Source organism: Fulmarus glacialis, unplaced genomic scaffold, assembly GCF_000690835.1.
Source record: "Fulmarus glacialis isolate BGI_N327 unplaced genomic scaffold, ASM69083v1 scaffold10835, whole genome shotgun sequence".
Taxonomy (NCBI): domain Eukaryota; kingdom Metazoa; phylum Chordata; class Aves; order Procellariiformes; family Procellariidae; genus Fulmarus; species Fulmarus glacialis.
In genome coordinates, this window is record NW_009215027.1 from 32,386 (window position 1) to 54,685 (window position 22,300).

A 22,300-nucleotide genomic window follows, 5' to 3' on the forward strand; every position below is an offset into this window, starting at 1 on the left:
CACAAGAGAAAGGCAGTTGCACTTTCTTTTCAATATTATTTTGGTAATATAAAATAATCCCTGATTGTCTGGGTTAGCAATACTCTTCCTCCCCTTATACAGGTAATATTGCTGCCACAGCTTATCTCTTCTGGAGCAGAGCGAGGCCTGGTGGACAGTGATGCTGAAGGGTCCGTCTCGTTTTTCTCACCATCTCTCCCACGTATTTCACCCAGCTGCAGGTGGGGATGTCACCGCTGGGCTCAGGGGGCAGCCTGCACCCCCATCAGGCATTTTCCCCCACCTCTAACTTCCCTTCAAGGCTGTCTTCATAAAAAGAAACCAAGGAGAAGAATTAAAATTCTGGTCTGCCACCTTGAGCCAGACTCTATTTTCTTTACTAATGTATAGTCTTAGTAAATTCAGAGGGGGCTCTCATGGCATATATCGCAGCACATTTACAGCATACTTAAGATGAGACTTTCCTCCAAGACTCCTGAAATACTCCTGCACAACCCTCTCTGGTAAGGACAGATGGCTGCATTCAGAGCTGCACTGAAAAGAGAGAATTTCCACAAGCATAAAACTGAAATAGTATAATGGGAAATCAAAATCTCAGTGTACACCATATTGTTAGCTTTATTCCTGAATCGCTATGCTTTTTGGGGAGAGGGGCATTAGATCTTAATTTTGATGCACTGCTAAGTGACTTCCTTTTACCTTTAATGCATTTTTAGCTTACAAACCACTCAGAAGTTGCATTTTCGCCTGCTAAAGGTAATAGTTTCTAGAGGAACTCACAGCATTTCCCCACTTCCTTTTCTACCTGTCAACTTCTAAGAAAGGACAAAGAATGACCCTATTCTTTTTTTTAATCAAATGTATTTTATCTCTTTGCTGTTCTGGGTTTTACTGTGATGGGTGGGTGGGTAAAACTTTAAGGATATCTTTTATCATTTCTGAGAAATGTGATAAGAGGCAGACCAGACGCCTTCAAGGCAGTGCTAATGCAAGGGTGACTAATGAATGAGCATGAAAAACGGACACTTGTCAGCCAGGAATTAGATGTAAACCAGAAACGAACAGAACAATGCAGCATTACTGTCAGGGAAAGATGGATTTCTGCCCTTGGTAGACCTTAAAGACTCTGTGCTCCTTCTAGTAACTCCAACGTCAACTTTCCTTCTATAACAACAATTCAAAAAATGAGCAAGCTTTAAGAGCAGAAAAAGAAAAACCACATTATTTTCTATCCAATGTTCATATTAACTATGCCCATTAAGAGAAGCACGTTTGGTGTGTGCTTTCAGAGAAATAAGGATTTAAGAATGTGAAAAGACCTTCACAAGAAGTACATATTTCCATATAGAAGATGGCTTGCTTTATATGGGTAAGTATATACAGGCATCCATATAAAACCAAACATGTCATAAGCAAAAAATGCAATTAAAACACTAGGAAAAAAGGGAATATGGCTTGGTATTATTTTAACCATTATTAGAGGATCAATAGGTAGTCAAGCTCTCCACTTCAAATCTATCTCCTACCGTTGAGAGTGTTCTCAAGGTTCAATACTGTTTTAATTCTACCTAGCCTAATAAGAAATACTCAAACAGAAAAATAATTGTGGAGAAAGAGTGCGAAAATGCCACTGATGTTCTACAAAATGAGAAAGGATCCTCATGCTTGTGAAAAAACATCTCACTGCATTTATTCCCAAACTTGGATGACTGATGCTGAATTAGAGAAATATGACTAATATTGTAAAACTGGCCTGTTCCTCTTCTATCACTTTCCACAATGTGGGTAGAGTTAAGAGACGCCTTTTTCTGCAAAAAAGGCATTTGAGACTGAATTGCAATTCTAAATGTAAGAAACCATGTGCTATCAGGCATACTTTGGCCTCTCTGTTCACAGCTGAGTCTACGACCTTTGTGCGGGAATCAATCACACCGGTGGGTAAGTAATGGAAAGCTTAGGTACAAAAAACTCCGTTTTTTTTCATTTTGTCCTTGTGTGGTTCCAGCCCTCTGTTGTTAATTAGATCAAACCAGATTTCCACTGAGACAGTCACAGGAGTGTCATCAGTCTGTAACCCAGGGGATCGCTCTGAAACCTCTATCAATTGCTTTTGTAATCCTGGCCCTGCGGAGTCCCCCGCTGTATCAGCCGCACGCCGGGTGTTGATCAAAGCCTCCTGCCCTCCTTCAGTGCGCTGCTGCTCCCGGGGCGCGAGCGCGGCTGGACAGGGCTGTGCTCTCAGCCGGCCCAAGCACCAGCGGCTGGAGCTGAAGACAGAGGAAATAAGTCAACACTTTGAAACCCTGTCTCTATGCTCAATACACAACTCTGTGCCACTCTTTCATATCTGGCCAGCCCTAAAGACAAATGCTGCGGCACCACAAGCCTGCCCCAGCCACCTCCTCAGCCTGGAGAGGAAGATCAGGGACGGTGGAGCTTCCCCCTTTCCAAAGATGCCTGGCAGCCCGCGGCTTGGGCTGAGCTTGTCCACAGCCCTCCGGCGTCCCAGGGAGCGAAGCCTCGGGCTGCCATCCCACGCAGCCAAGAAGCAGCATCAGCTTTCACAGCTGATGGGGACTGAAGCAGACTTCTTGGAAGTGCACAACATGTTGTGGGGATGCAGGCTGCTACATCCGCTGACCTGAGGTATGGAATGAGGTGAGGAACACCTTTTGCTTGCCATGCTACAATGTGCAAGACGCTTTGCCTGAGCCCAGGATCTTCTCTCCTCTTTTATTGCCTACGTATTTACAACCAAATGGGAGGTGCACACCTGGTGCACGCCTGCCAGCCCCTCATTCTGCCGATGGTGTCTTCAGCCAGCTGGGGATAACGCTGCACCCTGACGACTCCGCGGAGACTCATCGCCTGCATGTCTGCAGAAAAACCATTTTTTCCCCTCCTCTCTTCAGCTCTAAGCTAGTTCAGCCAGGTGCTGGTAAGACAAAACACTTTCGCAACACAGCTTCCATGTGGGCTATGCTTATAATGAAGAACAACCCACTCAACACATTTGGTATTGATACAACTGTAAAAAATACAAGCAAGCAAACTTTATCAAGAATTCACTGAGCAGCGTTATCCCCAGCTGGCTGAAGACACCATCACTGAGCAGACGGGTTCCCAGTTGTACATTGATTGCACTGTTCTCCTCTTATATTTTTACTTGATAACTCGGTATTTCTTGTTTTTCTTTGTAAGCTTAACCTACAAACTAACTTATAAACTTAATTCTATTCATTATTTTATTTGGTGATTGAAGATGAAATCCAAAATTCTTGTTTTTCAAATAAATCTAAATGTAAAGTTCAAATGACCTAACCCCAACAGATGCCTTTTTAGATGAAAGATATACTAAAGGTACTAAAGACAGACATTAGAAACATCAGGGGTACATTGCAATTCATATGTAGAATTGAATTTACAACACACTGAAACACTAAAATAGAAAATAATTTGTGTAACTGTGATATTACACTAATCTGACTCACACAGCTGTCTACCTAAATATACCCAAAATTTTGTTAACTTCCTGACTGCACCTATGTTTCACCGTCAGGCACTAAGCAGACGCTACTGAAAGATGATAATTTCTTAGGCATGACGGTGTAGGTAGGATATTCTCAAGGCTCCTACTGAGGAATTAAATTCATATAAATTCAGTAAAGGGGTTTCCTTCTGTTTTTTTAAGCAATGCTAACAGTGAAGTCAAGTCCATCATATAAAGTCTTAGCTCTTTATTACAAAGCAATGTGATTTGTATTTATTACTGCTGCAACTGCATCCTTAAGTTTGGGAGTTGGTCATGCCTATTAACTTGGGAAGCGGTACAGAAACACGCCTGTCAGGAGCAAAAGCAGAGTGATAGTATCAAATATGTTAAATGCTCAGTTAACTTCTCTGCTGCCCTTTTTGTGATCTGCCGTTCTCTCTTCAGTAATCTCAGCTCAAGACCACGTGCCTCAGTTATCCCTTTACTAACTACAAGCAGCAGATATCGATTAGTAGCAGCTTAAATGGTACACAAGGAAGGAATTAAGATCCTATCTCTGCTAGCTCTCATACACAATTATCAAAGTGCACAAAACACATTTCTGGGTTATTTTTTAATACTGCATATCCTGGATGTACCTTCCTACTAAAATTTTCAAGTGATGTCCTTCCCAGCTATCTCTCCTTATCTCGATGTCCACCCAACTTTGTATCTATTGCAATGTGCTCTAATACTTGGTGGCTACAGGAGCATGTCCTCATAGCGGTGCTTGGATTAGGTGTTTGAAGAGAGGGAAGAAAGGCACTGCAGCAATGTAATGCGGAGCATGGCCCCAGTACTAAAAGGTGAGATAACCAAGTGTCAGTAAAGAATCTGTGATTTTTTTTTTCATATCTGTTTCTTTGTATGACTGCATACCCCTCGTAAGTAGAGATAAACCATCAGGTGAACTAGTCTGCTTTTCTGTACTACATTTATCTTATCAGTATACAGTATCTGACATGCATATATTAGCTACATTCCTTTGAAAAAATGTCTGGGGGAAAAAATGCTTTTAGATAAGTACATAGGAAACTAATATCAAATCATACAAAAGATTAACAAGCGCAGTTGCTTACTACATCAGGGCTTTTTAAAATGATTTTTTTTTTTTTTTAATTCTGATTTTAGATAATGAATAAAGGAAAAGAAGAGAATATCCACATTCATTACACCAAAAAAGATCAGGTAACAGAAATTACAGAGAAAGCTGCTATTTTTTATAGGTTTTCAACAAATCCAAAATCAGGCAGCAGATTTAGGGCTTATATTCTTCCTGTATTTTCTCAAAGACAGCCTGGGTTAACATCACCAAGTCAGCGAGGCTACAGAAACACCGAACTGGAGCAACGAAAAGTGAGGCTGCTTTATGCACATGGGCTCAGAACAATTTGTCTTAGCCACCCCTTTATTATCTGATCTAAAAATTAGGTCAAATCCTGCAGCTATTTTTTAGTCTTTATCAGATGTATTTTCCAGTGGGTTTAACTCTACTCTTGTTTACACAGGCTCAGGCCTCTTTCATCCTTTTAACAGGAATTTTGCCCTGCTAGGTTTTATCTGTTCAATGACATCAGTCTTGTTACATAAAATTCACAGCAAAACTTTATATTGGGCTTGGGTTTTTTTCAACCAAAGGTAAAGCCACCCAAACCCTCTCCTTCCTCCCTCCACAAAAATAACATTTTTTTAATTGAGCAGAAAAACTGTATCAAAACATGTTAGTGACTCCTAGTGCTCCTGACAGGATGTGCCTAGAATAAATAAGAAACGTGTGAATAAACAGGAAATGCATTTTAGCACTTTCACAGGCCAATATTTCAGAAAATTACATCTTTCCAGCTCCACCAAGATATACAGTAGGTGTCCCTACTTTGTTGGTTACTGAGATATCTAGAATGGCAAAGTGAAAATTAACCCCAACAAATCTGTTATTTGAAGAGGACAAAATGCTCAGCTCTGTTCTCACGGGGAGACCAACGCCTCAGGAAGATGAATTCCATGAAATAGGAAAAAAGCTGAAAATATTGATGTTTCTATCACTTATTGTTTCTCCTCCTTTTCAGAAACAGCCTGCACAGAAGGGAGTGATTTCCTAGCATACTCGTCGTCCAGGAGCGCAACAGCGAGACGCCGTTAAGTGCCCTGAACACTTAGAGAAGCCAGGATGTTGGCTTTAGACTCAGACTCTTTTCCTGTTTATATTGCTAGCATGGGCAGCCTTTGAAAACCAGCAGCATCTTTACTCCGTATTTATAGATTACTCCCTTCCTGAATAACTGAAGCTATTGGCCGGAGTGATGTTGCAATTGATTTTCACAGAGAACTTTCATTGACTAGGTCGTTATGCACTTTCTGACACATGCCTGACCCTGCATTAAACAAATACAAGCCGCTTTTCCAGGATGCACATTTTTCACACTTTCAAATTACTTTTCAGTTAATTCTATTACACGCTCAGTGAACAGAGATGTTGAACGCTATTTTTTTTGTTTGTTTTAATGGAGTGCAGCTCCAGCCCTTGAGAGGACACAATAATTCCAGAATAAGACTGGTGGGCATAAGGGAGAAAAGAGAGAAAGAGAAGGAGAAAAGAAAGAGGCGAAGGAAAAAGAGGATGAGGAGGAGGTAAGGAAGAGGGAGAGGAAAAAGGAGAGCAGCTTTTCTTAACGTGCTACGTATGGCTAGTTATGTTACAGTTGTACCTGTCGAGATGAAATCACCAGGTTCAGGTATTAAAATAAATAATAATATAACCTAAGCAGAGCACTTTACATGCTCCGTCTACCCCTCACCTTTCCCAAAGGTGTCAGTGCTCACTTTTTGTACCAATTAAAAGTGAAGATTGCATTGGTGACAAACATGCAACTATAGCTGCAGACAGAGCTGGAGAGATGGACTCTTCTGCCCCTCTTAAATTTTGGACATCCTTGATTTTCTAGATTAATAAATACTGCATGGGGCCTACCTTGCATCCCAGACTCATGGTACATTGTGTAGCCATCAGAAAACTTACCAGCTGTGTTTAAAGTTTAGATAGGAAACAACTATTATATTGCCAGTACAGATTCAGTCCTCTGAAGTCAAGGCTGTGAATATAGACAAGTATCGGTATATCTGAGTCCCCAGTTTGAAATAGGGATCTTGTAGATCAAATGGCATCACAAAGTAAGGCATATATCCCACATCATATGTCTGAGTTCCTAAAAAAATAGCCCTGAGTTACCTGAGAAATTTATAGAAATCTGTGAAATTGGAAACGGACGATTTTGCAGAAAACGTGCTTTTGCTGTTTGAAAATCTGCAGTTTGAAGGTCTAACTCTTCAACCTTAATCCCAAGCAGTCTAAGTGACTTGCCTGTGTCACAGCTGCCCAAGAATCCCACATTGAGGAACAAGAGGTTAAAAAAACTTCACTAAAATACAAAGCCACGTCTGAGTTGCAGGCACATAAAACTTCCCGGAATTTATTTAACTAGACTGTTTTAAAAAAAACCCACCAAGGGTCTAGAAAAATCACTGAACTGATTGTTCCTCTTTCTCCAAAATATGGTAAGAAAAAGAAGCAAACTTTATGTTATGAGCGCCTTCAATAGAAATTTGGACAAGAAATTTGGGAAGAAACGGCAATTGATATAAAATAACTTGCATACACACACAATGATCATGTGTTACATAGAAATTAAGTGCACAGGTATGGCAGTATACAAAAGTTATTCAACCATCAAGTGAAATACACTCAGACTTCCAAACTGCGTTAATTTAATGGTCATCTGTCAAGGGGTAACTGGCAGGACATGAAAATCTACTTAATGAGTTAGCTTAGGAGTCATAATCTAAAAAACCTGTTCAAACATTGCTTAGCCTCTCTGAAGTGCTGGCTGCTCAGGAGACAAAAAATTGAAATGGCTCTCTTCTGTTTCAGTACAGAAAAAGAAAATCCTCAAAGTCTTGAAAAGTTTCCTGCCATGGGGAAAGCACTATGCACATATGTAACGGTGTTTCTAATTTTGCAGGAAGGCTGTCTGTACAATAATTTTCATTCCCTTTAGCCCTGGGGAAATTCTTCTCTGAGGCTAGTCCTGTACTCAAAAGTACAGGTCCTCTACTTCTAGTCAGTTACTTGGACTAAAAGCATTCAAAAATGGGTATTTAAATTGCACCTCCTAGATCTGTATCTGGATATTTACACAGAAGGTAACTCCTCTTCAAGAATTTAACCCCATAATACTTTTTCAAGAACAAAAGGAGAATCAAGCTCTAAATGGAGAGTTTTAAATGACAGAGACCCCTTCCTCTAACGTGTCTGTGAAAAGCTTTATTTGGCTGGAAGAATTCTCTTCTCTTTTTATAAATTGTTAGGCACAGTGCAAGAAATATAAATATGCTGCAAACCCAGCTTCTAATGACCTTTTCTCACAAAATGCGTTTTTGCTGAGGTGAAAACAGCGGAAGAGATACAATTCCGGATGATATATTTTGTTCCCATTTTACAAAACAGGATTTCATCATGTGAAAGAGAAATGGGAGTCCTCAGTGTGACTACTAAAAGCACCTCTTTGAAAATTAATGAAAATTAAATATTTGTACAGTCAAGTGAAGATCTGTTTTCAGGGAAATAGTTGCCCTGTGTTCTTGGGGTCTAAGCTGGGAATGGTTCAAAATAAATATTGAGGTTAGTAGCCATGAATAACAATGATGAAATATTAGGGTTGAGATGATCACTTTCAATCTCATATTACCAATCTGATTACACGATATGCTAAACACATGCTTTTTTCTTTGTTAAGGAACAGCAGCTTTATTATATGATTGCAGAGATACATATTTTCAGCTTTGCAGAAAAGGACCTGGGGGTCCTGGTAGACACCAAGTTGTTCATGAGTCAGCAACGTGCCCTTGCTGCAAAGAAGGTGAATGGTACCCTGGGCTGCATTAGATAAAGTATGGCCAGCAGGTTGAGGGAGGTGATCCTTGCCCTCTGTTCAGCACTGGTGAGGCCACACCTGGAGTACTGGGTCCAGTTCTGGGCTCCTCAGTACAAGAGAGACATGGACATACAGGAGAGAGTTCAGCAAAGGGCCACAAAGATGACTACCATCTCTCCTACAAGGAAAGGCTCAGAGAGCGGGGACTGTTCAGCACAGAGAAGAGAATGTGTACAAATACCGTGTGTACAAATACCTGAAGGCAGGGTGTAACCTGAAGGCAGGGTGTAGGCTCTTTTCATTGGTGGCCGGTGACAGGACCAGAGGCAATGGGCACAAACTGAAACACAGGAGAGCCCATCTGAACATCAGGGAACACTTTTTCACTGTGAGGGTGACCGAGCACCGGCACAGGTTGCCTAGAGAGGCGTGGTGGGGTCTCCCTTCTTGGAGATATTAAAAAGCCGTCTGGAATCAGCCCTGGACAACTGGCTCTAGGTGGCCCTGCTTGAGCAGCGGGGTTGGACCAGATGACCTCCAGTGGTCCCTTCAACCTCAACCATTCTGTGATTCTGTGAAAGGAACAGCTGTCACCTCATTTCGTAGCTTTCTTTGGTAATATTCCTACTCATTAGCTTCAGACACTTTTCTTGAGTCATATAACTGCTGTATTCAAAAAACATTGTTTTTGATGCTTTCCCCCCAGACAAAGAAGAATGAGATTTTGCTCTTAAGAACAGGATAAACTGAAATTCTTACGAATGCTTCTGAAGGCCTTATTTTAGTATGTATCAATAACTGCAGAAAACACAAAGCCTAACTGGTCGGAAAGAAAATCTCTTTCCCGAATGGCAGAGACTCCGCTTTTCCTCACCCAAACACCATTGACTCAACACGCAAAGGAAAGACACTCACATGCAATGCGGACGTAGGCTTTCCGGCTCTTGGTGGTGCCTGCAGAGCTCCAGGCAACGCACTGGCACCAGTAATCTTCGGGCCCGAAGAGCTCCTCAACTTGTTGGCGGGAAATCTCAATGCTTACCTCTCGGACAATCAGACCTGTCAGGGTACAAGTTATGCTGGTCAATGTTATGCTTACAGATAGAAAGAAAGAAGCGTAGGAACAGAAGTCTGCTTGCAAAGCTGTTGCGAGACCTTACAGCTCTTTACCAATATCTCCTCAGCAACATGGACTGTCATAAGGATGTGAAGGAAAAAAACCAACACTTTATCTCCATAATAACAGAAGTGGGTGAATGAAAAACTAATCACTGCGATTTTGACTTTTATTACATACCACATGTATGTTAGACAAATAAGAGGAACAGTGCCTCAGCTGCTATAAATTGTACCATGTCCCTAGGACAATTTACATCAAGTGATGATCCAGCCCAGTTGTATTTTCATTTGAATATCATAAAACCATAAAGTCATTCAATTTATATGACTCCCTTAGCCCTCCTGTATTACATCTCCTTTTGCTAGACAGATATAGCACAGGGAGAAGACTTGTTCACTCTGACGCTGAACTGCCCAGGAAAATGGATTTTGCCATTGTAGAAAATGTCCTGATACTCTGTAATGATGGGCACGTGTGCTGCAGTACGGTTATTGCAAGCTGCCAGTTTGGAGACTATTACTGTCATACATACTGCAGATACTGCGATATTTTTTAGGTGATTTTATAATACAGTGCAATACACTTCAGTGCCTGATGGTCTCCCTGGCCCTTCCCTCCATAACGCATCTCAGCGCAACCCCCCCAAACCCAGTCGCACCGACGACGACAGTGACCCACTCCCTACCCTTCCAAGCAGACCGATATTTGTCCACATTTCCCACACAGTGCCCTCCACTGGGAAGCTGTTCTGCTTCTCGTAAGCACAAGGAAATACTGCGGTGCCTCAGACACCACCGCAAGGATCGTTGGTAACGTGTTGATCCTCTAACGACAACCACTGTGTTTCATACTGACACAACCCCTTTCTCTGCCTCAAAATGCACTGCCTGGTCAAAACGCTCTTAAGTCCAGCCAAGATACTAGGTGGGGGTGGGAGTGAGTGCTTACACCTCTTGTCAGCATATTTGGTCTTTGTTGCCAATTGCCAAAGTATCAATAAACTTCTAATGTGTGTCTGCCTGTAGAAAACACCATCGCCATTTCAAAAATGCACTCTTGCAAACAGCCTTGAATATGTAAATTCACATGCAAGTATTTTGTGTAGTGGGACTGATTTTCTTTTTCCTTCCAGAATTGCAAGGAAACTCAACTGGAAGATCCTTGGATCACAGCGTGCACAGTTTGTCCCCATCACCAAACACCACGGGGCAGGTCCTTCTGCTGAGCACAGACTTGAGTTCGTGGAGGCCAGCTCCCCTCAGCCTCCTGCCACACGGCTTACAAGGTGATATTCATAATGTGAATGTTCCCAATTGTACAGCATGACGCGGTTCCTCAAGCGCTGGAAACCAGGCCAGCCCTTTGATTTGCCTCCAGCCTCACAGAGGCTCCATTCAGGGAGCCAACGATTAATTACTGTTTGTACACACTTGTGCACTGTCAGTGAGGCTGCATGCTGTTTGCATCCAAAACTTGGTTAACAACAGCAGAAAGGAATTCATGCATGTAATACCATAGACTTCTCTGGTGGGAATGCCTTCTAATGAGATGCATTTTCCTGCTACAGACTATCACAGCCTAGCTCCCTTTTTATTTCATTATCCTTGACATCTTTAGCCATTGAATAATCAGCTGCTTTGGGGAAAACACTTAATAGCTTTCCTCCTTGAAATGAAATACTCAAAATATGGCAACTGCACTCCAAAGAATGGAAGTCAAGGCAGTGCATGGGCATTTGATATGCAGTGAACACTGTGTTATAAACTTGTTCTGCTTTGATGAGCTAATTTGGCTCCAAAAGGGGTCTGAGGGGTAGCTTTTGTCCTGTCGAGAAGAGCATAAAGAGGGTGGGGAGGGATCATGCACATTACATGCATAAAAATGGTTATATTTTCCCAGTGCAACTGCTGCTAGCCTAAAGATTACTTCAGTTCATTCCCAGTTCTTACAGCACTAGCCCAGGGAGCCTTTGAAGGTTACAATATTATGTTTTTATAATAAGGCTGATTATGACAGAGCTTGATGGAGCAGTGAACTTTCTTACCCGAGAGCTAAAGCAAGCAGACTCATAACGACAGTACTGGTTAATAATGATTATGAAATAGTCTTAACATTCAGGCTGTTTTCTGATAGTCTGTTGAAGATACAAAACCATATGATAAATAGCTCCCACTGAACGCACCAGCAGAACTTTTTATCTCTGACTTCCTGAGATGTTTCCTAATTCAAAATAACAAGCTACTCCAGGTAATGTCTTTCGGGACAGCCGTGAAGTACTGATAGGTTTCAGGTTATTCAAAGTAATTTGGCCTTTGATCTTTAAGTAACATCAACAGTTGTGCCATGACCAAAGAGATGCACACCTTCTTTACATACCAAACAGATGCTGCCTCTTTCTGCTTACAAGCAAAAAACATCATTGTGTCTTTGACTCTAAGGTAAACTATTTTTCCTAGACTTCAAAATGTATCAAACCAGTTGGTGATTCCATGAGATCATCTGGGATGTAAGGATCCACGGCCAGAACTCGAAGCTGATTCAACCACTCCTTCCCAGCATCGCCCACTGGCACCTCATTGCACAAACAGCCACATCGATTTAGGAGAAACATCTCAGCAGCTGAAACGCACCCAGCCTCAGACTCTGGGGCAAGCGCAAAGGCATGCGTTTCCCTTGTTGTACCAACTCGCAATCCTAGTCCTTCTGCTAACGCACGCCAACATGACCTCCTAAGCTAGATTACAAAAACCACAATTTGCTGCGATACCTCAGATAGCAACTGCCTTGTTACCAGCTGACATACTGCTGTACATCAGATTGCACAGAGGAGCTGGTACAGCCTGTCTGCTTTATTCAGGAGTGGAATGCTTATCCACCTCATGCGGGCACCAAGTGCAGGACAACCCTGGTATGACTTCAAACAGAGATCTTCATCTTGTCCCTGTTGAAGCTGCTTCTGCTTCTACATCAAAGAACAGTAGCTGGAATAATTAAAAAAAAAAGAAAAAAAGAAAGAAAAAAAGAAAAAAAGAAAAAAAGAAAAAAAGAAAAAAGTCAAACAACCTATGTCTCAATATTTCCAGACAATGTGACATGCTGTGCCTGTAGTTCAGGCATTATCGGATTGTTTGATTATAGGTGAGTGCACAACCTCTGAGTGCAAAATTAGAACTCACTTTATAAAATAAGTCCCTATATTTTGCCTAAATATATTTAGGACAAAACAGATTAAGAGATTAGTAGTAATTTATGCAGCATATAATCTACCTGGTATTGGCCAATTCTACTTTGCCACAGTCCTAAGTAACAAAATATCACCCTCTCACACACAGTATCTCCTCTACCTTACCTTCTTCATTAGAAATATACTGAATTTTTCAGTCTAGTTCCTCATATGGCTAAGCTATACAGCAGGTGAAGATATGCAGCATAAATGTTTTCTTACAACACTTGAGTAAGTTGCACATTTCCAGAATTAATATAATCACATAGATGGTGGCACAATCCACAAGAAGTCAGGAACCTCCTATTTTAAAGCAATGCATTAACAAACACAGCTAAAGGGAGATAACAGAAATGTGGGCAGCTAGAATGCTTGACAGGTCCCTTCTAATGTGTATAAATCCATAAAGAGCATCTATATAGTATTTCTAACTCGTACTCTCCCTGTGATGAATAGCTAGAATATCACAGGGAAAAGCATTTGCTTGCACTGTCCAAACTTGATTTGCATTCAACAAAGGGAGAACTGTTTCTGTAGCCTCTTGCAGCCCATCTGGACCTTGGGTATGAAGACAGATATGTGAAGATATTGGGTCTAATTATCACCACCCTATTTCTGGCAACAAGAAGATTGTGAAGAGAGGAGCTTTAAAATGAAAATGCAGAAAATCAAAGTAATTTAAAGCAATTCTACAAGATAAAAGGTAATTGTATCTTAAGATTGTTCACTGAAAAAACCACAGATCCTTGAAAATGCATCCCCAGATTGCTGGGTTCTTTCTGCACAAGCGTTTCTTTTCTGATCTCGGTGAATAACTGCAGCATTCCCAAGAGAGAAGCAACGTAAGAAGTTTTACAGCTTGAGTACGAGGAAGTAAAAAAAATCTCAGACAAAAACAAAACCAGAATTATTTGCTGTCATCTCTGGGTCCTGAGTATACAGATCTGGATCTGCTGGGTTATAAAAGATGTCACAGAGGTTGCTCAAGGCTGGGGCTATTTATTCACACAGATCAGTCAGATTTAATACACTTACCTAAACCTGGCACCAGAAAAAGACATTACATTGGTGGAATTTCCCTAAAGAGAGGTCCAAAACCCTGTAGCTGTTAGGAGACTAAATAAATGGGTCTAAGATATCCTTTTACCCCTAATAGTTTTCTGTCCAGTTGAGGACGGAGGATGGCTTACAAGAAGGCTCAGAGCGTTTGGCAGAATCAATCTGCGATTATGTCCCAGTCCCACAAATTAAATAGGTTCTTCATGAGTGACAATTTTACATATTAGTAGCACAGCATATACAATTATTCATTTCAATAAAATAAATGTATCTCTGGGACGAACACAACTTGGGCTCCGAAAAGGAGTAGGAAGGAACCAGAACTTTACTTATTTTTTTATTTGCACGTTAATGAGGGATTAATGGGCGGAGAGAGGTGGAGGGCGGAGGGAGCCTTGCTCAGTCTGCCTACTGCTAATGTGTGCAGTCAAATGAGCACAGGGGACAGGCAGTGGCTGATGGGTATATATCAAAATAAAATTACTACCCCTCCTGGAGCAAAAGGAAGCGTCAAGAGGGAATTGTGCCTTATATACATGGTCTTTTATAATAAACTGTATCCTAGAAACACAATCAAGCAAAGACACACTTCATTCATAGGGTCCCCAAGTGCTTAACTTAGCTGGCTATACAAACCGTGAGGTAGATTATCTGGTGTTCAGAGGCAGAAATGTTATCTTTTTTAATGTATGCAAATGTAATGTAATTGTATGATATTATGGTAGATTATTAGTAACTGCAATAATAACTCACGGGTTCCATATTGTACCCGCTGAAGTAATTGGCAAATTTCCCAATGATTTTAATAGAGGCAGATTTGCCAATCAGACTCATTTCATTCTAGAGGGAAACAAAAATGTCTTGTAAGGTTCTGCAACCGAGTATGACTGCTCAAGACAAGAAATGATCACTGTAAATGTCTGAAAACAGAAGATTATTATCAATTAATCAAATGTAATTATCCAGCCTGGAGTCAGTCCAGGTCACAGAGTTAGTATCTACACCTCACTGGGCATCGTTCTGCCAAGAAATTTTTTTGATGTATTTTGGCTGCCATAAATGTTCTGCATTTGATATTAATACCCCACATGTGTGAAAATATTCCTCAGGACTTTGATAGAGCAATTTTTGTGGGAGTATTATATTGGCATGCGTTTGACCCTCTGGCACAACACTAAACAGGAGCTATTTAGTTGTAAGACTGAACTGCACTTACAAACTCTAAGAAACTGCATGGATAATTTGTTTATTTTCTCTATGAGTCGAAGTTCAAACAATTTCTGTGCTTTTGTGCTTTCATTTGCCCAAAAGGTATTTCATTAATAAGTAATCACATACGCCGTAGAACACATTTCTCAAGGAGACGGAACTTTATGACCTACTGGTCTGGAAAAAGACATTACTGTAACACATGCATATAGATTGCAGGTGTATCGCAGCCACTGTAAATAAGTATGGAAATACAGCCCATTTTCATGCAGGTAACTTGCAAACCTTTACAAGTTCAATTTCTTGAAATCAGCAATCAGAGCACCCTCCCAAACCTGACATTCAGTGCTGTTGGCTCCCTCCCTCCTTAGACAGGCACGGATTTCCCTGATTGCATGCACCCCCAAGTCTCCCTTCCAGCTGTGCACTGGGGACACAGAGGGCAGGGATGGTGTTTCTTGATGACATAAAAGAGGCTTTGGGGAGTCAGCAGCAAAACAGTTGTGAGGTAGGGGGATTCCTCTGCATGTCCATGCAACACATGCTGCTATAGAATCAAATTATACGTGGTTTAACCCCAGCTGGCAACTAGGCACCACCCAGCCGCTCGCTCACTCCCCCCACAGCGGGATGGGGGAGAGAATTAGAAGAGTGAAAGTGAGAAAACTGTGGGTTGAGATAAAGACGGTTTAATAGGTAAAGCAAAAGCCGTGCACACAAGCAAAGCCAAACAAGGAATTCATTCACTACTTCCCATCGGCAGGCAGGTGTTCAGCCATCTCCAGGAAAGCAGGGCTCCATCACGCGTAACGGTGACTTGGGAAGACAAAATGCCATCACTCCGAATGGCCCCCCTTCCTTCTTCTCCCCCAGCTTTATATGCTGAGCATGACATCATATGGTATGGAATACCCCTTTGGTCAGTTGGGGTCCGCTGTCCCAGCTGTGTCCCCTCCCAGCTTCTTGTGCATCCCCAGCCTCCTCGCTGGTGGGGTGGGGTGAGGAGCAGAAAAGGCCTTGGCTCTGTGTAAGCACTGCTAAAACTAAAACATCCCTGAATTACCACAAATCCAAAACATAGCCCCATACTAGCTACTATGAAGAAAATTAACCCCAGCCAAAACCAGCACAGTAACTTAGAAAACCATGGTGCGTTCCCATTCAGATCCTCAACCTAGCCATAGAGAAAAATGCGGTGGCTTGCTCAGTCTTAAAATAAATCAGTGCCAGTCTGAAACAGCCCATGCTTTCTGACTCACAGTTCCTTTTTCTATTTATTAGGAGTAGGAGAGGAGAGTGAAGGAATACTTCATGAATGTTGCTCAGTCAGGACAGATTTGAATGACATAAGTATACATACTTCTTAATGCAAGACGAGGGTGGAAGGAGAATCCTGATACCAAAAAAGAAAATGGGAGTTTTGCAATAATTTCAGGAGGGGCTGGATTATCTCCACAGTATTTGGCAAAAAGGATGAAAGCATTTTCAGTTCTCATAGTTCCCATCTGTCTTACATTTCATACAAAGCGTCATCCAAAAATCTTTAAAACAGCATCATATTTTTTGCTTCATGAAAGTGGCCAAGACCATACACCTAAGTGCTATGACTGTAAACAGACTTAATAAAAGGTAAACAGATTGCTTTCTCATTATGCAGTGCTTTGGCATTAGATTGTTCTCTGATGGTAAAACTTAAGTGACCAAAGCCAAGAATGATGAACTTTTTACTTATCGATAGTCCAGACTGACCTGTCCAACTTATTTAATTGCTCATCACAGGTGCTATAAACAACCTGTCTCTGTAGCAGAAGCCTGATCACTTTACTTGGTGAAATAACCTTTTTACAAAGGTAAAAATAAAAACAGTGCTACATCACAATTGAAATTTATTTACCCTCTTGCAGAGATAGATCCCTCGCAGTAAGAGAGTTATTCTGCACAAATATATCAGAGTACTTAAGCTATGGAATTTGGTGTTTAAAAAATGAATAAATAGGCTATGCACAAGAAGAATGGCTTCAAATATTAAAGTTCTTGCTGAGAAAAATGTGCTCTGTGCATCCTAATGGGACAGAGATGATTGCATAACAGCACACTTTGCTTATAGCTTATTTTCTATGTAGAGTACCTGTAATCTTATCAAAAGACATATAGACAGATAGATACCTAGAGATAGTTTAAAAGAGCAAACAGCTTTAACACCCAGTAATCCTTCACGCTGTGATTGCATGCACCTGGTTTTGCCTCAATACTGCTTTTCTGTAAATTGTGGCTGGCTGGTGATATGAAATGACTGCATGAAGATCACAAACAATTTTCCACAAATATTAGCTTAAATATTTAAATTAAAGGCTTCCAGCTGTTTTTGCTCTCTTCATAACTTTCTCTTTAGGAAACAGATACATTCTTAAATCAAATTAATAAAGATGAAGGCAACAGCCTAATAAAGTCAAGTTTGCACTGGTTTGCAGTAGCTATGGTATCTAATTACCAGCTAACGGTAATGAGTTAAGCTAAAATCCCAGCTCCCCTACTATTTTTTAACTGACTTACACAAAAATTACAAAGGGTTGTCTTCAGAGGGATTTTACTTTGAACTGGGTTTTATTTTCTTTTAGTGAAAACAAGGCGTTTTTGTTCTTTTCCCTTTAACATCTGAAGCACCAAGTTGTGTAAGATGCAGGGAAGGTTTCAAAACTGAGTTCCTGAATGCTGGTGGAAAACAAACCACGTGTCCTGGTCCCTGCCAGCGTGGTGGAGGTGGGCAGTACAGTCCTGTGGGGAAGGTAAAATAGCCCCTCTGCTATCACCTCCCCCGGCCAACCTCAGCAGCTGACTGCTTTACATCAGCCTTGAACTATTGCCATTTAATACCTTAGAGCAGCATTGGATTGCTTGTTCTCAGCCTATAAACAGTTCAGAGACAAAGGAAAAACACCTCCCCCTTGTTTTTTTAATGGCGGCTATTTTTTGGTTGACGGCATTTGTTAATATGCACAAATTGCTCCAAAATGCATTGTTCTCTTCCACATGTAACAACATGTGCCTATTGTCGCCGCTTTCTTTTTTCGTTTTTACTGGTACAAAAGTAATAATCATGCTCCGGTGTAGCAGGACTCCAAAGAAAACCTCACAAGCATATATTTACGTTCAACCATGGGCATCATCATTTCTGAACTCACATAGGCTGAGGTCTAGGAGCAGAAACAAATGCAAGTGAAAGGATCTTGACCCAATCCATCCCGACACTAAGCAACCCCGAGAGGCAGTACCTGAGCAATTCTCTGCCAGGCTGGTGCTACTTAAAGGGAGCAGGAAGAAGAGAGGTCATCCGCACAGGAAAACATGAGTATGAGCTCTTAGCAGCTCCAGCTTTTGGGTCAAAGCCCAATCTTCCCTTCTCTTGGTTGAGGCACGTGCAGCTGAGAAAAGTTGTTGGTTTTTTTTTTTTCCAAGGGCCAGGAAAAAAAAAGTCCCAATGGTTCATGTTTTACTTAAAGATGCAGTTGAGACTTCACAATGAAAATCTGTGCACTTTTTATTTCTGGTTCAGAGGATTTACATGCTCTTTCTAATGATCTGGGCCTTCAGCAGTGGGTAATGCTTCCCAGTACCCAGCTTAGTGCTCATGCAAAATTGAAGCACTTTTGAGGCAGTTTAGAACCTACAGATGAATCTCAGTGTGCTGGCAAAAAGGAATAATGGTTGTTTAGCACTTCACTAGAAGAAGCCGAGGAAATTATGAAAAAAAAAAAAAAAATCTATTGAACTTCAAACATCTGGGAAGCCAACCGAGAGCATCTGAATTTCGAACAGTGTGTTTACGTTCCCTTTGCATAGTGGGGGGGGGGAGGGGGCAGGAAAATGAACAATAAATGGGTTTGTGTGTAGATTTTTGTATAAAAATATACACCAAGTTGTTTATGTTTTTGACTTACTGACATATATGTGTGTGTATATGTATAAAATATGTATCTGCACATGTACTTATGCACCACACCCACTCTGCGTGGTTTCGAGAAGCAAAGACAACGTGAAAATGCCTTATTTCTGTGAACTTGATGCAATGACACAGTTCAGTAGCTGGTGCAGCTATTGTGGGAACAAGGACAGTCACAACGTGACACAAGGGGTCACTCGGGAGCCTTCCTCAGCATTTGTTTTTCTATTTTTCAGTCCACAATGTGCAGGAACAGCAGGTTGGGGGAGAAGTGTAAAAGCCCCATCGTTTTTTGCCAATGTTGTTCTGCGTGCTAGCGATGCCATTTCACAGCCGACTTAGGTACCTTGAAAAAAAATTAAAAAGAAAAAAAGAAAAAGGCAAGCAGCTGCTTTGAAAGCAGCTTTGTCCAGTGCGCCATCAAGTGAAGTGACTTTCACCAGACAGAGACGAAGATCTGGGAATTTACTGTGTGCTCCCCATCCAGTGTGTTTTCAGGGCTGTGCCAGGGCAGCAGTCAAAACACCAGCTCCTGAACGCCAGGAGATTTTTCTTAGTTTGTAGAGAATAAGAGAACCATCGCAGGAAGGCGTGCAAAAAGGCAGGCTGGTGGTCACAGAAGTCATTTGGTGCGTACATGTTTCTGGATACAACACAGCTCATGATCCCCGTCAGCTACAGTGAGGCACCAGGGATGCGAGCAAGTTGCTCTGCAGATCCATGTGACTTTGTCATGAAAAAAGAACCTTTTCATCATGTAAGTAAATGCCGTCAATACTATCCTTGCGATTCTGGCTGCCTGTTGTTTTTTTTTTTTTTTTTTCCTGGGTACCCACTCTGACTGAATTCCAATACTGGTTTCCACCTTAGTTGAAGAACAAAAGGATTAAAACTAAATCCCAAAGCAAGCCTGATCCACTTCTAGGCATCATTATTCTTCAGGCCCAGTAATCCTTACTCCTCTTCAGAGGAAGGCACGGCAACTGACCCAGGTGCAGTTTCAGCACTTATTACAAAAAACATCATTATACAAGTCACTGGGAAATCAAAAGCAGCAATCAAGCAACTGAGATCCTAAAATCAAAACCTCAGAGCAAATAATAGAAGAGGCCACGAGGGCCTAAAGATCAGTATTCAGGGAGAAGAAGAGACACAGAAGAGTGACAAAAGACTCCCTTTCTGCTTTCACAATCAAAATATGAAGAGGGATGAGAAGTTATGAGGAATTGTGAAAGGCATCCCATCCAAACCTGATGAGAAAGAGCTGTACATAACCTTGCCAATGAATGGCAGTCCTGCTGGTACCTACCACATCACACTGCTCATTTATGTACGAATGAGGAATGCATGGGAATGAGTAAACGAATACAAGCGGTGAACCCGCTGCAAAGGCAGCACAAAATTAGATCCTGTATGGGCCAGAGCTGCATGTGACAGCCACCTCTCTTTCCAAAAAAAATGACTTGGTACTCTACCCGCGTAGTGAAAAAAGCCTCACTAAATCTGATCTATGTGCAACAGTTGTTCCATATAAATGGCTTTTTTAAAAAAAAAAAGGATTTCTCCAGTCTAGTTTTAAGCAATAGGAATTCTTCTACTTCTCTCCAGAGAATGATTTCACTGTCTAATGACCTAACAGAGAAAAAAGTAGAAGATACTACTCAAGTAACTGAGATACAAGCTTACACAGACTTCAAGGGACTCAAGACAACAACACTTACATCTCTTGCACAGTCATCAAGACCCTAAACAGGGTTAGACTACATTTCCATTGACTGCATCAGACTGTAACTTGTTCTCAACACAGGAAAGATAAGGTATAATTGGACCTTTCATTTCCCTGAATATTTTTAGAGATTTTCGCAAAGAAACTACAGACCTATTAGTCCTACTCATTCTCATATTTAATTAACTGAAACCCCTACATTTATAGCATGCAAGTGTTCTTGCCCTTGCACTGCCAGGGCGCTCCTGTCTGCAGCACTTTTGTTTGACAGCACACAAGACCTTACAGTTGTTTTCCATTTAGGCCAGCAGACGCAGGACGGAGACTATCCTTTGGGACTTGCTTCCAAACCAAGTTGACATTTATCGGCCTTTCAGGCACCAGCCCTTGCTGCAGGGGCTCCAGATCCCACACAAAGGGCGTTCGGCTCCAAAGGAGCCAGGGGACGTGGATGGAAAAAGGAAGCATTGCTGTGCAAAGCTGTGGCTAGTCTGAAGCTGTGGTGGGTGGACTGATGTCTGAAGATGTCTTTTGGGGAATTAATGGGATTACGAGTGTTTCAAAGGGTTTAATGAAGGAAAAACTTGGAGGGAGATAACGTGTAAGCTGGAAATATTCAGAGGGGTATCCTCAGATGCTTCAGATGAATGCACTAAGCATCCGTATTCCTCTTCTTATTATTTTAAATAACTTTATTTCCTGTCTCAGATTTGTTTTTCTAGAAGCCCACAGGAAACCTTCAGGACAATTAGGCAAACAGCTGCAGATAGGAAATTAATGCTGCAATAAGAAATGAATAAATATCCTAAAGCTTTTATCTTTTGGTCCCAAAGCACTTTGCAGAGGTAAATGACAGAGATGTTGAGTGATTTGCACAGAGATACATGGTGAATCCCCAGAAAATTTGGAATAGATAAATGACCCTTCCCATGGACCCACCATTACTCACAGGAAAAGCGTGAGCAGGATTAACTTGCAAGAAGAGTAGCTCCCTCTGGGCCCCCCTGTTAGCATCCCTGAATACCCTGAAGGATAGAGCAAGTGCCGAGGCTGGAAGAGCCCAGCTCAGTCAGCTTAGCAGCATGAGGGCAGAGGGTTCGCGAGGTCCATGGCTGCTGTCTGTAAAGGTGGTGGGGCACGCACCCCCTCAGGGCAAAGAGCTGCTGGAAAGGACAGCATTAGCAGAACAGGCAGGTGTCAATGGCTGTGAACATGTAAAGAAGGTGTCTACTTGTAAGAGCTAGAAGCAGCCTTCCACAAAGACTTAGAGGGTACAAGGGCATCCAGAGGGTAGTGGTCAACGGCTCAATGTCCAGATGGAGATCGGTGACAAGTGGTGTACCACTGGGGTCCGTATTGGGACCGGTAATGTTTAATATCTTCATCAATGACATAGACAGTGGGAACGAGTGCACCCTCAGCAGATGACACCACGCTGAGTTGTGCGGTCGACACACCTGAGGGACGGGATGCCATCCAGAGGGATGTGGACAAGCTCAAGAAGTGGTCACGTGTGAACCTCATGAGGTTCAACAAGGCCAAGTGCAAGGTCCTGCACCTGGG

General features: G+C 41.8%; 1 protein-coding gene across 1 annotated transcript in view; it reads right to left on the reverse strand.

The window, feature by feature from the left end:
- Positions 1-22,300, reverse strand: part of LOC104077528 (netrin receptor UNC5C) — a gene marked incomplete at both ends in the record, with an annotated part of 61,232 nt that overhangs the window by 30,680 nt on the left and 8,252 nt on the right. Inside the window, one exon of the mRNA XM_009578808.1 lies at positions 9,376-9,519. Coding sequence (XP_009577103.1) covers positions 9,376-9,519 — 144 coding nt within the window. The remainder of the gene's footprint in view (positions 1-9,375; positions 9,520-22,300) is intronic.